The sequence below is a fragment of the Kockiozyma suomiensis genome (genome assembly GCF_038497685.1).
Source record: "Kockiozyma suomiensis strain NRRL Y-17356 unplaced genomic scaffold V2V93scaffold_6, whole genome shotgun sequence".
Taxonomy (NCBI): Eukaryota; Fungi; Ascomycota; class Lipomycetes; order Lipomycetales; family Lipomycetaceae; genus Kockiozyma; species Kockiozyma suomiensis.
Genome location: NW_027117669.1, coordinates 352,361 through 367,695, shown reverse-complemented (window position 1 = coordinate 367,695; position 15,335 = coordinate 352,361). Strand labels below are relative to the sequence as shown.

At 44.2% G+C, this 15,335-nt stretch overlaps 7 protein-coding genes across 7 annotated transcripts; 4 read left to right on the top strand and 3 right to left on the bottom strand.

Annotated features, from left to right (window-relative positions):
• The first annotated feature begins 9 nt into the window (after positions 1-9).
• V2V93DRAFT_368740 (Tctex-1) lies at positions 10-715 on the top strand. Its single transcript, XM_066909852.1, has 3 exons — positions 10-201; positions 264-302; positions 378-715. The coding sequence occupies exons 1-3, from the start codon at positions 151-153 to the stop codon at positions 678-680; spliced, it is 393 nt and encodes a 130-aa protein (XP_066766094.1). The 5' UTR covers positions 10-150; the 3' UTR covers positions 681-715.
• A 58-nt stretch (positions 716-773) lies between these two features.
• On the bottom strand, positions 774-3,860 carry V2V93DRAFT_358551 (Nup133 N terminal like-domain-containing protein; the record flags this gene model as incomplete). Its single annotated transcript, XM_066908066.1, has 3 exons — positions 774-2,116; positions 2,175-3,536; positions 3,593-3,860. The coding sequence occupies 3 exons, from the start codon at positions 3,858-3,860 to the stop codon at positions 774-776; spliced, it is 2,973 nt and encodes a 990-aa protein (XP_066766093.1).
• Positions 3,861-4,405: 545 nt separating this feature from the next.
• On the top strand, positions 4,406-7,248 carry V2V93DRAFT_368736 (fork head domain-containing protein). The gene is made up of 2 exons (XM_066909851.1): positions 4,406-5,283; positions 5,345-7,248. Exons 1-2 carry the CDS (start codon positions 4,676-4,678, stop codon positions 7,026-7,028), a joined length of 2,292 nt encoding a protein of 763 aa, XP_066766092.1. The 5' UTR covers positions 4,406-4,675; the 3' UTR covers positions 7,029-7,248.
• Positions 7,166-8,389, bottom strand: V2V93DRAFT_368735 (uncharacterized protein). The gene is made up of 2 exons (XM_066909850.1): positions 8,168-8,389; positions 7,166-8,109 (listed from the first exon to the last, which is right to left on the bottom strand). The coding sequence occupies exons 1-2, from the start codon at positions 8,180-8,182 to the stop codon at positions 7,621-7,623; spliced, it is 504 nt and encodes a 167-aa protein (XP_066766091.1). The 5' UTR covers positions 8,183-8,389; the 3' UTR covers positions 7,166-7,620.
• Positions 8,390-8,441: 52 nt separating this feature from the next.
• V2V93DRAFT_385967 (chromosome segregation protein Spc25-domain-containing protein) lies at positions 8,442-9,783 on the bottom strand. Its single transcript, XM_066912253.1, has 4 exons — positions 9,394-9,783; positions 9,266-9,331; positions 9,062-9,208; positions 8,442-9,000 (listed from the first exon to the last, which is right to left on the bottom strand). Exons 1-4 carry the CDS (start codon positions 9,638-9,640, stop codon positions 8,672-8,674), a joined length of 789 nt encoding a protein of 262 aa, XP_066766090.1. The 5' UTR covers positions 9,641-9,783; the 3' UTR covers positions 8,442-8,671.
• Positions 9,784-9,846: 63 nt separating this feature from the next.
• V2V93DRAFT_334745 (uncharacterized protein) lies at positions 9,847-12,050 on the top strand. The gene is made up of 6 exons (XM_066907709.1): positions 9,847-10,052; positions 10,122-10,233; positions 10,302-10,381; positions 10,438-10,518; positions 10,569-11,327; positions 11,386-12,050. The coding sequence occupies exons 1-6, from the start codon at positions 9,944-9,946 to the stop codon at positions 11,673-11,675; spliced, it is 1,431 nt and encodes a 476-aa protein (XP_066766089.1). The 5' UTR covers positions 9,847-9,943; the 3' UTR covers positions 11,676-12,050.
• On the top strand, positions 12,007-15,246 carry V2V93DRAFT_358546 (uncharacterized protein; the record flags this gene model as incomplete). The annotated part of the gene is made up of 7 exons (XM_066908065.1): positions 12,007-12,083; positions 12,232-12,378; positions 12,509-12,531; positions 12,651-12,698; positions 12,764-12,869; positions 12,926-14,918; positions 14,977-15,246. The coding sequence occupies 7 exons, from the start codon at positions 12,007-12,009 to the stop codon at positions 15,244-15,246; spliced, it is 2,664 nt and encodes an 887-aa protein (XP_066766088.1).
• Between the last annotated feature and the right edge of the window lie 89 nt (positions 15,247-15,335).

The window sequence follows — 15,335 nt, the reverse complement described above, 5'->3', positions numbered from 1 at the left end:
ACTGATCTCGATTATTCTTACAAAAAGGCACTCTAAAAGATATTCTATCATTAGACGTGAGTCTTTTCTACTTTTACGCTATTAGAGACGACGGGAGTAGTATCCGATTACGTTACTTGCTATTTCGTGTGGATTGCATCTATATATACTATGTCCTCTCCACGATTATCCGATCAAGGCGTAAAACTAGCATCAAACTCGGTAAATACTTGCACACGCTGTATAATATTACTTCTTTGCGAGTGCTAACGAGATTATAATAGCCGATTCCCGTGGCAAAGTTAGAAGAAATCTGCTCAAAGGTTCGCTTCTGCTCATCATATCATATATTTCGGCACTGGAATTTCAAAGCTAACCTAAACCAAACATTTCTCTAGGCGCTGGCAAGTATAATATCACCCTCTACAATCTACAAACATGAAAACACTTCATCCTGGAACGAATTGATCGTAAACGCGGTTCTCAAAGCCTTGATCGCAGAATCGTCAGCGAACAAGTATATCGTCTACTCCACAATTATCCAACACGATCCGTCGAACGTCACCCGGGGAATCCACTCAACTAGTGGTGCATATTGGAACAATGAGAAAGATGGAATGTGGAATTATAGCTGGACAGGCGGGGCTGAGGAGAATGGTTTATTTGTTGTACTAAGTATTGCATGGGTCACAAAGAATTAAATAAAAGGATATAAATATAAACGATTACATGCGGCAATGCATCTTTGTTTCGCTTTTACACTGTGCATATATCACAAATTGACACCCGCCAGTCTATTCATCTATACCCTGGCCCAATCCTTGCTCATACTCCATATCTTCCTCTATCTGTTTTTCCTTGATCTCCTCCAGCGTATCCTCAATCTCTTGCAGTTTGGCTCGCACGTCCCGTCCACTGATCTGGGTTTGTATAGCACACAATTTTGCAATACTAGCTTGCACTAACCTATTAGCCAGCGGCTCATCGGGGTCCTCTGCAACCTTTGAAAGCTTGTCTCCAGCACGAGCGAAATCAGCCTGTTGAATATCATGTATCCAAGCCATCCGATCATACTTGCCCGAATTCAGAAACCGCTCAAGGTGCTCCTTGTATCCCGGAAAAGCAATAAACAACTCAGTTACATGCCCACTATCAATATAATACTGATAAATCACTGCCGCAAACTCGTATCCATAGACTTCAAAATATTTATTGAGCCGCTCGGCAAGTATCTCTTGCTCGGCAGCAGTCTCATCGCCGAGCCTTTGGAGCTGCGTTTTTTCCTCTCGGCACATCTCTGCTAAGGTGCGGAAATCGCGGTATCGTTCGGCAATCTCGTAAGCTTTTTGATTATATCCGAAAAAGAGAAGCGGCTTGATCCATGAGCCGCGCTGCTCGTTGTACAGAGAAATGAGTTTGTCATACTGATCTCGCAAAGTGCGAGAATTCTCACAATATCGGATTCTCTCTTCGTATGATCGGCAAAGACACTCTGCAAGTGCCACCAGCTGATCTAAGAGAATACGCGTCTCACTTTCAACTTCCATCGCCTGATCCTCGGGAAGCTCCCAAATCTGCGAAGCAAGCAAACGAGATACATCATACTGATTTCCTAAGGCTGTCAAAATCTCCCACGTTGAAGTCCAAGGCTCACTTGTCTTCCACGAACTCTCTGCAAAGTCGAGTATTACTGATTGAAAATTCTCTCGGATACGATACGCCGAACTGGAAAGAACCGTGAGTAGCATTTCGTTTGCTTCCAACACATGCTTGACCATCTGGCTGCGATGGCCAGACGCTGTTCTTGCGCGCACCAAACTCTTTGCAGCAAATGCAACAGCAAGCTCCCCAATTCTCATACTTTCAGAGCGAAACCACTGCTCCTCGTTGTTTTCCTGTTGAGACAATTCTGCAATCACCTCTGAAAGCATGCGCGTTCGTCCGGTAGCTGTAATCCAGGCCGCCCAGACATTTTTAGCTGCTTCACTCTTCTCTAGTTTTGTTAGCATTTCTATGCGGCATCCTAATGAAAGCGACAAAAATATGTATTGCAAGTGCATTGCTAGCCGTCCGAGAGCTTCTGTTCTGAGCGCAAGGCATTCATATGTGTCTGGGTATTCAGTGGAATAAATCGAGCCTATTTACTCGAAGTCAGTAACCCAATTCTTGATGTAAACCATATATAGACAACCTACTTGAGCTAATAATTTCATCGCTGACTTCAGTCAATGCTTTTTCAATATCATTCACTTCGTATCCTACTTCGTGACCCTGTCCAAAATCCACTGGATTCTCCTCTTTGAATCCGTAATAAACAGCTTGCTCGAGCTTACTCTTAATTACATCAACATTCGATGCAACAATAGCGTAGGATGATTCGTCTTCAAACCGTTCAATGCGAATTACGCCCGCCCGGCGAGCAACAAGTACTACACCCGCATGCCTTGTTATTTGATTGCTGACATGAACTATATCTTCTGCTCCTGGAAATATGACATCAATAGTATCTCTCTTGAATTCGATAACATCTTCCCACTTGAACATTGTAGTGAGGCTACTTTGCGTCCGCTGCTGCTGTAGGATTGTGTCGACCATAATCACCGCGTGCGACAGGACAATAAAAGCAGTATATCCCGGCATTGGTAATAGTAACTGTGGCTTCCGCGACGATTTTCCTGTGTAGCAGGTAACTCTATGGGCAGACACAACTCGAAAATCATTGGGAATAAATGACACAGTAAACAGCATATAATAAATCTGCTCTTCTCCTGCATCTTCGTCATATACGAACGATGCTAGTATCAACCCTGTCGACTCATCATCCGGTAGCATTTCCACGTCATGAACTTGAAATGTTCGCTCAGCCCGGGGATACACTCCGTCAATTGACTCTAAAAGTGGGACACTTAATTCCATTTCAAAGATGAGTCCGTAGTGCCCACTGCGGGAACAGTGCCAGAGAGTGACAGCGCCTCTAACATTTGCCGTGACTACCATCCTTTCACCGCGTCCTAAAATCTTTCCTGGCTTCATCGCCACAATGTCCCGTCTGGTTCCGCCAAACTTCAATACGCCTTTAATGTTGCTCCATAGTCCTGTACCTGAACCTCGCATGACTGTGAACGAAATTCCAGGTCTTCCGGCCGCGTCATGAAGGGCAACTAGAACAAATCGGCCAGAATTTGTGGCAACTATGACACCTACAGGTTCAATATTTTGTAAGTATTCTAGTGTCTCGCCTTGGTATAGTCCAACCGTCGCCTCGACGCCCTTTTTGCGATGTAAGAGCCCTTCAGCGACTGCTCCGCCGACCGCTTCCCAGTAGGTGATCTGTCCGGATTGAGGATGAACAATGACTAATCCAGGTTCAGTACTCCCAGCTGACGGAGACACAAGTACTCCTAAAGGAAGCGATCCCGTGGCGTTGGATATAGGGAACGAAATTGTTGTTGGAAGATGATCTGGCGAGACGTAACGCCAAACGTATGCTGATGCAGGTGAGAGTATGAGAGCAAAATCTGTAGTTGAATCAAGACATCCGCTTAAAACAATGTCTTCTAAAAAGGCAATTAGATATTTGTAGAACGTGCAGAAACTGGCATTAGCTGCTTACCTTCTGGTGTCTTTAAGATGTTTGGTAGTGCAGGTAATTTAAGTACGCAGTATTTTGAGTTCTTTGTATATTCAACAACGCTATCCCGCGCCCTCATGTCAGCATTGGCTGCATGTTGCGCTTCTGTATTTGAATTTCCGATCAATGCAACAGCAGTTTGGTTCGGTTCGCCGATGACTTCTGACGGTTGACGGATCAATCCAGAGACTTGTCGACTGCGTCGAGCCTGCAATCTGGCTGAGCGCCGCTGAGAAAGAGCCGACGACATTTAAAATCAATCTTTATCTCTAAACGTACTTTTCTTGAAGTGTCGCTGTCGATTGGTGTGTGTGTATATAAAGGGAAAAGAGTCAAGTAACGCGTTTAGGTCGTGTTGTGTTATTGTGAATTTTTGCAGAATGGAAGCCCGCCGCACCATTAGTTAAAATAGTGTCGACGGCCTCTTTTCAATATTTTAGTTCGTATTTCGATTACGCTCAAAACATAAACTTAGAAATACAAATGAATAACTCTGAACGTTATAGAAAACAGTGAATAACGATAGGAAAGCATTTTAATAGAATATCGTTAAAAGTTAAACATCTCCTCGGAATATGGTTGAGGCTATTTGGGTATTTAAAAATTTAAGCAACCACCTGCAACAGGCAAATAACTTCACTTAGATTTTGAGAGCATCATATAAAGAAAGGATATTTTAACTCTTTTTTGTATCGATGTTTTGCGGTGCTGGTGTTGGGATCAATCGTTAGCCATTATACAGATGTATTTATTAAGGTAGAGTGAAGTCTCAGTCCAAAAATGAATGACATAGCATATTATTCACTCAGAAACACAATTCTACATTTTATCCCAAAACCATCGAACAAAATCTAAAAAGATTAACAAAGCCTTTACACAATAGAGAGGGCCATAAACAGAAGCATAAGTGCATAGTTGTTGAACACACGGCTGCGCACGGGGATCCCTATCGCATCTCAAGCTCATCTTGCCAAACACGGACACACTTAGCTGATTATGCCGATAGTACACAGGAAGATTCACTTCTAATTCGAACTGCATTGATTCTACACACTTCAACTGCTAATGTTTGCGCTGCAAGACGTCGCCAGCGGTCAGTCCACGCCTGCTGCGCCGACTGTCCCCGACGACGTGGAGATGCGAGATGCCGCCGACATTGACCATGTTTCAACCACACAGCAACCGCCTGACCTGCAGCAAATGACTTTGATGCCGCCATCGTCAGTGGCTTCAGATATAGAGCACCAATCTCGAATATCTGCATACGCTCGCTTAGATTTTGCGTCGTTCACTTTCTACGTCCAGACGTTGCAAGTGGTCATGGGTAGACGCGTCGACTCAGCAGGAGCAGCAGCTAGCAGTGACACTCTGACTCCAAATCGCTCAAGATCGAGAACACCATCGAGGCAGGACGCTAATACTCCAGGCGCGGCAAATAATCAGGTGAGCGCAAGCAACACGCCAGGAGCAACGGCTACTGTGGCCGGAACTTCGGGAGGAAATGGCAGTATAGACGTGCATCTCGGAACCGCAAAAGCTATATCCAGACGACACGCAAAGATTTTTTACAATTTTGCAAATCAGCGGTTTGAATTTTCGGTTTTAGGACGTAATGGTGCGTTTGTAGATGACGTGTTTGTCGAGAAAGGATCGACCGTTCCTTTGAATCACGGGTATGTCTGTTAATATGAAGTGTTCTGTATGTCTTGTGGTATACTAACGCAAATACACCAGCTCAAGAATACAAATCGGGCAAATTGGATTTTCATTCCTCTTACCGAGTGGTAGAAATCTCGACTCCGGAGACGCTACACCAACGCATACTATCAAACCTGCTGATGCAATCTCCTTCCGCGATGAGAAATCCCTCCCTATCCTTAAGTCTTTTGTCTCAACTCCGACTCATCTCACCGTCAAACCAGAAGACGCATCGCAAAATGCGATAGCTGTCGGAGAAGACCAGGACGAGACAATTCACGGTCCAGAAGTTTTTGAGAAACTCTTTGCAGAACCCTCAGATCAACATGCCTCTGGCGGAAGCAACCTTTTCCTTTCCGAAGCGCTTTCAAAAGGAAATCAGACAGATGGACAATTGCATGCATCCGATCTACGACTAGTCGAAGCTCTAACGGGCGTATCAGCCGACGGAAGCGGCGACCCCTCAGACCTAGAGGCAACCGCCGCCAACAAACAAAGGCCAAAAACATCAGCGCGAAAAGAGAAGCGACATCCCACACCTCCCTCACCATCACAAATTCCACCCGAATATCGTGCGAAGCCACCAAACTCTTACTCCAGCTTGATCGAAATATCGCTAAGGTCATATGCTACCGAGCGCGGTATGTCTTTGTCAGAGATTTACGCTGCAATTCAGGAAATTTTTCCCTATTATCGATATGCTCCATACGGATGGCAAAACTCGGTACGCCATAATCTATCTTTGAATAAATCTTTTATCAAAATCGCCAAAGAAGGTAAAGGCTGGCTGTGGGGGCTAGACGAAGAGTTGTGCCGAGAAAAGGAAGCGAAGAAGAATAGACCACTGGTGAAAGAGCGAAAAGAGCAAGAGAGACGTGAGAAAAAGGAGCGTGAAAAGAAGGCGAAAGAGGAACGAGACCGAAAAGCGAAGGAAGAGAAGGAAACATTGGATAAAGGAAGGAAGGAGCGCGAGAGATTAGAGAGAGAAAAGAAAGAAAAGGACCTTGCAGAGAAGAGGAAGGCTCTCGCGGTTATTGCGCAGGCAGCAGCATCAAAGACTGCTGCTGGTAAGAAATCTCCGATACCTACAAATCTTGCTCGCGCACCGTTAGCTAATACCAAGTTGAAGAGCAAGGTTCTGGGAGCTCAACCTTCATCGATATCAAAGCCACAGGCATCCAAACCATCAATAAACAAAGACACTCTAAGGGCTTTGCAGCTTCTGCAGCAGACAATTACGGCTCAACTGTCAGCCGGTGGATCAAATACTGTACCTGCAACTGCTGGACCCTCTGTTGCTCCTGTTTCGAACGTGTTGGCAGCACCTGCAAAGTCAATGGTGCCAGCGCAGCCAATCACTCAAACTGCAAGTGATGGCAGTCAAAGACAGAATGTTGCATCCCCAAGCTCGGCTCCTAGCGTCCCATCTTCCGGTAACGCGGCGGCTTTGATGGCAGCACTTGCTGTTGCACAAAGCAAAGCCTCAGGGCAGGAAATAAAGAAGCCAACGGTAGGACAAGGCGTGCAACAGAAGATGCCACAACAAAGCGCCAAAGCAAATGCGATTGCAAAGGCGTTGATGATGTCACTTGCTCAGTCAATGTCCAAAACTGGAACACCAAAGCCTGAACCTAGTGCCGGAGAAGGTAATAGTGGTCAGACCCCTAGCACTCCAGGTACACCAGTTGGAGTACCATCATCGTCTACTTCAGAAAAATAGTGGAAATTGAGTAGAATAAAGAACTCAAAAGCGGGCGTTTTTTTGCGGTCTTATTTTTATACTGATTTAGGGATTTGAAATGGCGTTATTATACGGTATTGTGACATGTTATTAATTGAATGTAAAATATGCTATTTGTGGTTGTACAATAGAATGATTGGGTTAAGCTTTAGTTGTTGAATACCTCAGATGCTGTAATAAAGATTTCAGTTCCATCAAACCTGTTTGCAGTGGTATACAAAACACACTTTGCATTTGACTAATCGAAGTCATATAACAGATCAGAGCACGACAGTATTCAGAAATATTAGATATCCACAATTTTCTTTTATTCTATATCATTGCATACGATGTCACGCTTTTGATTGCTCATCAGATTCTGAGCCTCATAAATCTCTAATTTTTGATTTTAAATTTTGTTATTGCTCTTCACTCATCATAAAAACCAAACAAGAGAATGCTATTCAGTATTGTTTTCTCTCGATTTATGCTATAAATGGCAATTCTCTCTCTTTTTTATCATACACACTACTTCCGCCTGACCATAACCATTTTTATCCTATATCATGAAGTATTCAATAGATCACGCGCCTCAATACGGTGTATATCCACCACGTCCACGAGCTCTAAAACCTCCCCTATATCCACCTCTCGGAAATCCGCCCCTACCACGACCCCGTCCTCTTCCACGGCCACGGAATGACATTCCTGGAACATTCGTTCGCTTGGGTACGACTTTCAAGTTGCGACCACGAAACAAACTTTCATTGAGAACAAGAGCATTTGCCACGAAGCTGGGTTCAGCAAATTCGACGTAAGCAAATCCTTTTGGATGACCGGTAAATTTATCTAGCAATATGGTGACCCTGTTGATAGTGCCGCACGTTTGGAAATGTGACTGGATCTCTTCCGGTGTTGATTCATAGTCGACATTACCGACGTAAATACTGCGAGCGTCAACATCTTCTTTATCTTCCTTTAGCTCTTGACCTTCTTTTTCCAAAGTCTCTTGCATTTCTTTGAGTTTAGCTGCCTCTGCCTCCATCTCTGCTACTCTAGCCTTCATGGCCTCAATATCATCCTGTAAAATTTAGTTAGAGATCGGACAAATCAATGAGAAGTTGCTCATTCATACACACCTGATTATCCGACATTGCACCTATAGTTCTATCACTAATACTGAAAATTTTAAGTAGAGGCAATCAAGCAAGTACCCCGAGTGATATATAAAAATGAATCAGCCCGTTAATCACAAAATTTGAAGAGAAAACCACTGTCGTGAGTAAAATTTGAAGCTGAGATCCTATGCACTCCATAATGCTTGATTTATGCTTTAATATACATCACGTGAATAAGCAAGCTTCACCCAAACATATCAGCTCTGCATAAAATGATTACATTCTATCTCTTGCATGAAAATTGCTGAAAAAATTGCGGGCGTTACTTTGATACATCTTAGTCATTCCAGATTTTACATAGGCACACTCTTGCTGTCAATCAGCTAGTTATTTTGTTTTCAGAGCCGAACCCAATGCTACAGAGTAGAGTTTTGCAATCAATCATTTCAGAAAATTCCCTATTACGCCTCACAAAAATCTACCTAATTATTCGCCTACAAATATTACTATAAGTATAAATCGATATCACAGACCGCTATCTTTGAATGAGCGACGCGCCTCCTTAAGGAATCGAGAGAAGTTTCTTGATTCGTTCAATCGAGTGACTAGGTGATCTAGCATCGATTTATCCAGCGCAGGCTCGCTTTTGGAGACTTCGTAATCGACCGAAGATAAATCGACAATCAGATAATACTCCTTATCCCAATTTTTTTCGCTGATGAGGGTGAATATAATTTTGAGATAATCGTCTTCAACACCTTCGATACGCAAACCAAGATTTTGCTCCCAAAACATTAGCTCTGGAGCATTTAGAGACGACTGAGTCAATATTTTTGATCGCTCTTTCGACCGCTCTAAATAATAAAGTCAGAATGAATAACAAGGAGTACGGAATAACCAAACGCGCTGACAAACCTTCCCGTGCCTTCTCCAGCATTTGCTGAACTTCGGCTATTTGCTTCACGACTGCGTCTCGGAGAACCGACAATTCTTGTTTTTTGCGAGAAAACTCAGAAATAGACTGCTCTGTCTCCTGCACTTCTTGCTCCTCCCGAGCCATTTCTATTCACAAATGTTAGAGATATTCTCTTCTGTGATTGTAATACACAGACTACTCACCCTGAGACATTTCTTCTTCTTTCTCTTTGAAAAATTGAATGTTAGTTATCATTTCTGTCTCTTGCTCTACAACGTTCATAATGTTAGTATATCAGCAAAAAATTACTTAAACAGCAACAACAACATGCCCTTTCCATCCTGAATCTCTCGTTCAAAGGCGTTTCTGTCTTCTAAAATCCTCTTTCTATCATTGGCAATATATTCATCAAATTTCGCCTGAAAGTTATCCATTTTCTTTTTCAATTTATCGAAATCAAATGAAAATTGTGGCACTGATGGAGCAGTAGAGCTGATGGGCGAGTCTAGTCGGTCAGCTGAACTACTTTTTAGATCAAGAGCATCAACCCCAGATCGTAATGAAGCAATAGAGGCCATTTTAGCGGTGTACTAGTAGTCAATGAAATTCACTGGAATAATTGCGACTCGCGCAGTAGAGCTGAAGAGGGTGAAGAAGATGAGTGAGCGCGGCGATGTAAACAAACAGAGAACCTTAAAAAAGCATAGTAACCCTCACGTGACAGTAGCACCCTAGCCCTATGTGCTGGGGCGGCCTTGCGTATAACAGAAGCTGGCGTAGTATTCCAGAATACAGCTTTTGGTTTATTTCATCAACTAAGGAAAATCGGTCGAGCTAGCTGCGTGATAGCTCTGCTTCATTAAAGAGACGGAAAATTTGCGATGGCTTCTTCCGCTGACGTACGAGATATGCTGGACTTGCCTGGTCGGCAGGCACCTCCTAGTCGTCCGCCGCCAGCGAAGCGCGCAAAGACTGAGGGCAAGAAGTTTGGTGTGTAATCTCTGAATAGAAAGCTACTTGAAAATAAGGCGCATAAAAGTCTGACCGAATGAATTATAGAAGGAATGAACCGAGAATTACAAAATTTACTGGGCGATAATACTCCCGCTGTGACTGTTATGGAAAACAGATTCAAGGCAAAGCCAAATTGGAAACTGAAAGCTACTCCTTGGTAAGTCATCGTACACAAAAATTTAGCTGATTATTTTTTTGGTATTAATTTATGCTAACGGCCTGTAGGGTGTGGACTCCATTCAAAAATTCTGCTCGCAAGGACGATCTAGAGTTCAGTCATTGGGTGCGAGGAACTCCAATTGAAGGTAGATACCATTTAAATTTTTGCGATCGACTGGCTTCGCTAACTCGCTATCACAAGGCGAATATGTGTTTGCTAAATTTAACAAACCGGTTGAAGTGCCGACATACACTTCAGAAGAATATGATAAGTGTTTGGCAGGTAGGACATATTCTTGATATAGTTTCCGTAGTCCATGCTGACATCTGTAGATACCGCCTGGACCCCTCGCGAAACCGCTTATTTACTAGATCTATGTAAAGAATACGACTTACGATGGTTGGTGATTCAAGACCGTTATGAATATGAACCTGAAGAAAAAGAACCGCCGTCAATACGGACACTAGAGGACCTGAAGGAGCGCTATTATTTCTGCTGTCGAAAGCTTATGGATCTAAGGCGGGAAGAAGGTACTGTAGAATGGACTGCTCGTGAATTGGAACTTTACAATGCTATGAATTTTGACAAAGAGAAAGAGCTTTTCAGAAAGCAATATCTGGAGAGGTTATTGAGCCGTTCACCTGCAGAGGTTGCAGAAGAGGAAAGACTAATATTAGAATATCGAAAACTACAAGAGTCGTCAAAGAAACTTGTTCAAGAACGACATGACCTTCTTCGTCTTCTCGAGTCACCTCAAACATCTTCCTCGTTTGCACAGTTCCAAACCAGCCAAGGCCTTTCTCAGTTAGCAGCCAACATTCTTGCTAATGATAAAAACAGAAGGAGGAAGACTGGCCCAGAAGCTGCCACAGAAGCTGCTGCGCAGCAAACGCTGCAGAAAGGTGCAGCTGCAAGTCACGGCAATTCACATGGAAATGCTCAACATTCTCAGGCAGCTGCCGCTCATAGCCATGACTCGAAAAGCGCTCAGTCTGCTAATTCTCCGGCAACTGCCACAAAGACGTCTAAAGCAGATCTGGCGCAGAGTGCGACTGCGAAGAGGGTAGCGAAGAGGGTCCCACCCGGTCAAGGTATGCATCGTTTTCATTTATGTCTTTGGTTGCGGATAGAATTAACATTTATTACCAGAGCATTTGTACGGCATCTCCTACCACGACCGACTTACTCAAGGTGTATTCCTTAGATCGTCAAGAGTGAGCACCTTGAAACACACAGTGCAAGCCAAAGTTCAGTCAGTGTTGGCAGAGCTCGCAATATCTGCCAAGCTGGCTATGCCTACCGCCAAGGTGTGTGAGCGATATGAAGCGTTACAACAGCAGATCACTGTGCTTTTAGATGCTAAGAAGCAGGCGGATAAGCTCGAAGCAGAAGTAAAGGTTCTGAAGGCGCAGAAGGGCGGTGATGAAAGTGGTGAGTAGTATATTTCATGCGAGTAAAGGAAAGGATTGCAGGTGTATGATATTTAGATAAGGCTGTTTGTTTACAATGAATACTGCTGTTCTACCCGTCTTATTCTTTATTTAGAAGTCCTTAGATATGATTAATTACCTAGTTCTACTGGCCATGGACTTGTGACTATTGGCAACAGTGCTTCATATACGCGTAACATCCTGCGCCTGGCTCCTGCACTTCAAACAGCGTGATGCGAGTACCTGATCTCGGAAGAAAATTCCAGCCCTTCTTAAGCTAACCAGTAGAGTCTACAGAGTACATTGCAATATCAAATACAGCTTCATCAAAGAACCCATAATGACCGCAAGAGAGCTTATGACGTACTCGGAATTAGTCAAAGCCCTAGCTGTGATTGCTCGCCACACAAACTCTTTGTGAGCAGATATACGAGAGAGTCAGGCTCAGGGTTTCTGCATTGGATGAGGACCAGTTATATTGGGCACATAAATACTAATTCAAAGCGGTTTGAAAGCTATACTGAAGGAGGCGATCTGAGCACCAGATTACTTGCGCCATTTGTAGGATAACGTCCAGTTTACCTCGTCAAGTTGTTCCAGGTCATCATTTGTCACTGTTCTCTCTCTTAAAACCCGACTCTGGCATCGCTACTGTCGCTGGATTTTGTGCTGGTTTCCGGATAGAATTTAAAATGACTGCAGCATCCTCTGCGTATGTACTTTTTTTCCCTGTGGAATTCCTCTCCGCTTCATCTCCTCGGCCGGTGTGATCCGGCATGAGAAGGAGGCGCAGTGGTCTCGAGTATTGCAAGTTTGATGTATGCTAACACTTTGAATATTAGATCACGGAAGCTGCGAATTACAGGTATGGAGCTGGATATTTAGATAGAACCGGTCATACTTTTATTGTCTGCCGAGCGCATCCTCGATTTGGGAGACCCACTATCGTTGTCTGAAGAGTACGAATTTGCAATACTAATGCAGTTATCCTAGTTGTCGCAGCGGATGGTCTTTACAAGCGGGAAGTATTTCGTAAGTGACTCAAGCTGATATTTGTTGGTTGGGATTGGGATTTTTTTGCTTAGCTCTTCATCCAGGCTTTCCAGATCCGTTTGCAGTGATTACCGTCGATGGCGAGCAAACCAATACAACGTCCGTCATTAAGAAGACTCTTAATCCGTACTGGAATGAGTCTTTTGATGTGTAAGTGGATTAAGCTCAGGAAATTTTTTCTAATGATGTCTAACGCCCATTTCTAGAAACGTCACTGAATCTAGCATTATTGCTGTGCAGATCTTTGATCAGAAAAAGTTCAAGCGCAAAGATCAAGGATTTCTCGGCGTCATCAACATCCGCGTTGGTGATGTGATTGATGTGTCTCTTGGAGGAGAGGAGATGCTGACCCGAGAGCTGAAGAAGTCGAATGACAACGTCGTGGTTCATGGTAAACTTATAATCAGTCTTTCAACCAACGTCACCTCTACTTCCGCAACCCGTTACGCGGCCAGCTCGTCTTCAAATGTCGCCGCTTCCTCAACAGGTACAGCCAGCCCAGCTTCTGCACCTCCTGTAAGTGCTTTAGGCGCTGTCGCTTCCGTCGAATCTGCCGCTGCTGCCAGCAACGGGAACGGCGCACCTGCTTCTCGTCCTGCCGCGACTGCAACCAGTAGCGGCGCTGCCACTTCTGGTTCTCCTGCGGCAGCTGAATCTGCGGCTACTGGTCCCGCGAGTGGTCCGAATTCCAATAGAGTCTACAGCTCTTTTGAAGATCAATACGGTCGTCTTCCGCCCGGATGGGAGCGCAGAACGGATAATCTGGGCCGTACGTACTACGTAGACCACAACACGAGATCGACTACCTGGACTAGGCCTTCTTCGACCAACTTCAGTGAGTCTGAACAGCGTGCTGCCATGCAGAGTAACACGGAGATAGAACGCCAGCGCCATCAAAATAGAACCTTGCCTGAGGACCACACGCGTGCGAGCTCCCCAAGTGGCAGCTCCGATCACCCGTCGCCTGCAGCTAGTGTGAGTGCATTGCAACAGATGGCTACAGGTGCTACTACTGCAGGACTAGGCGAACTTCCTTCTGGGTGGGAGCAACGCCAAACTCCCGAAGGCAGAACGTATTTTGTTGATCACAATACTCGTACCACGACATGGGTGGACCCCAGACGGCAACAGTACATCAGAATGTACGGACCGAATACGAACAACACTACTATTCAACAGCAACCTGTTTCGCAGTTGGGACCATTGCCAAGTGGATGGGAAATGCGACTAACAAACACAGCCCGAGTGTATTTTGTTGATCACAACACCAAGACCACGACATGGGATGATCCGCGTCTGCCTTCTAGCCTTGATCAGAATGTTCCGCAATATAAACGAGATTTTCGCCGCAAGCTTATCTATTTCCGATCACAACCGGCTCTGCGAAGTCTTCCGGGCCAGTGTCATATCAAGGTTCGCCGTAATCATATTTTTGAAGACTCGTATGCAGAAGTCATGCGTCAAAGCCCGCAAGATTTGAAAAAGCGTTTGATGATCAAGTTTGAGGGAGAAGAAGGTCTTGATTACGGTGGAGTTTCGCGTGAATTCTTCTTCCTTTTGTCTCATGAGATGTTTAATCCCTTTTATTGCTTGTTCGAGTATTCAGCTCACGACAACTACACCCTTCAGATTAATCCTCATTCTGGTATTAACCCGGAGCATCTTAATTACTTCAAATTCATCGGCCGTGTTGTTGGTCTTGCTATTTTCCACCGTCGGTTTTTGGATGCTTTCTTCATTGGTGCATTTTACAAAATGGTTCTTAAGAAGCGGGTTGTTCTTACTGATATGGAGGGAGTGGATGCTGATTTCTATCGCAATTTGAGCTGGACATTGGATAATGATATTACTGATATTCTTGATCTTACATTCTCTACTGAAGATGATCGCTTTGGAGAGCTAGTTACTGTTGACTTAAAGCCTGACGGTCAGAACATTCCTGTCACTAATGAGAACAAGCGAGAGTACATTGAGCTGATCACTGAGTGGCGTATTTCCAAGCGCGTTGAAGAACAATTCAAGGCGTTCATGTCTGGATTCAATGAGCTGATTCCGCAGGAGCTGATCAACGTCTTTGATGAGCGCGAGTTGGAGTTGCTTATTGGCGGTATTGCCGATATTGATGTTGATGACTGGAAGAAGCATACTGATTATAGAGGATATTCCGAAAGCGATGAGGTCATTCAGTGGTTCTGGAAGGTGAGTTTTTTTATCATCTATTGTCTTCTGTGACTTGATACTGATATTTGTCATTTAGTGTGTCCGGTCTTGGGATGCGGAGCAAAAGTCGCGTCTGTTGCAATTCACTACCGGTACTTCGCGTATCCCAGTTAACGGATTCAAAGATCTTCAGGGAAGTGATGGACCTCGTCGTTTTACTATTGAGAAGGCAGGCGAGATACAGCAATTACCAAAGTCGCATACTTGCTTCAACAGAGTTGACTTACCGCCATATAAAGATTACAATGCAATGGTTCAAAAGTTAACGCTTGCGGTTGAGGAGACAGTTGGATTTGGTCAAGAGTAGGAAAATAAATCTGTTAAATTATTGTGCTCCGTTCCTTTTATTTCTCGAAAGATGTACCTACTTGTTTATGTTTTTATTAGCTGAGGACT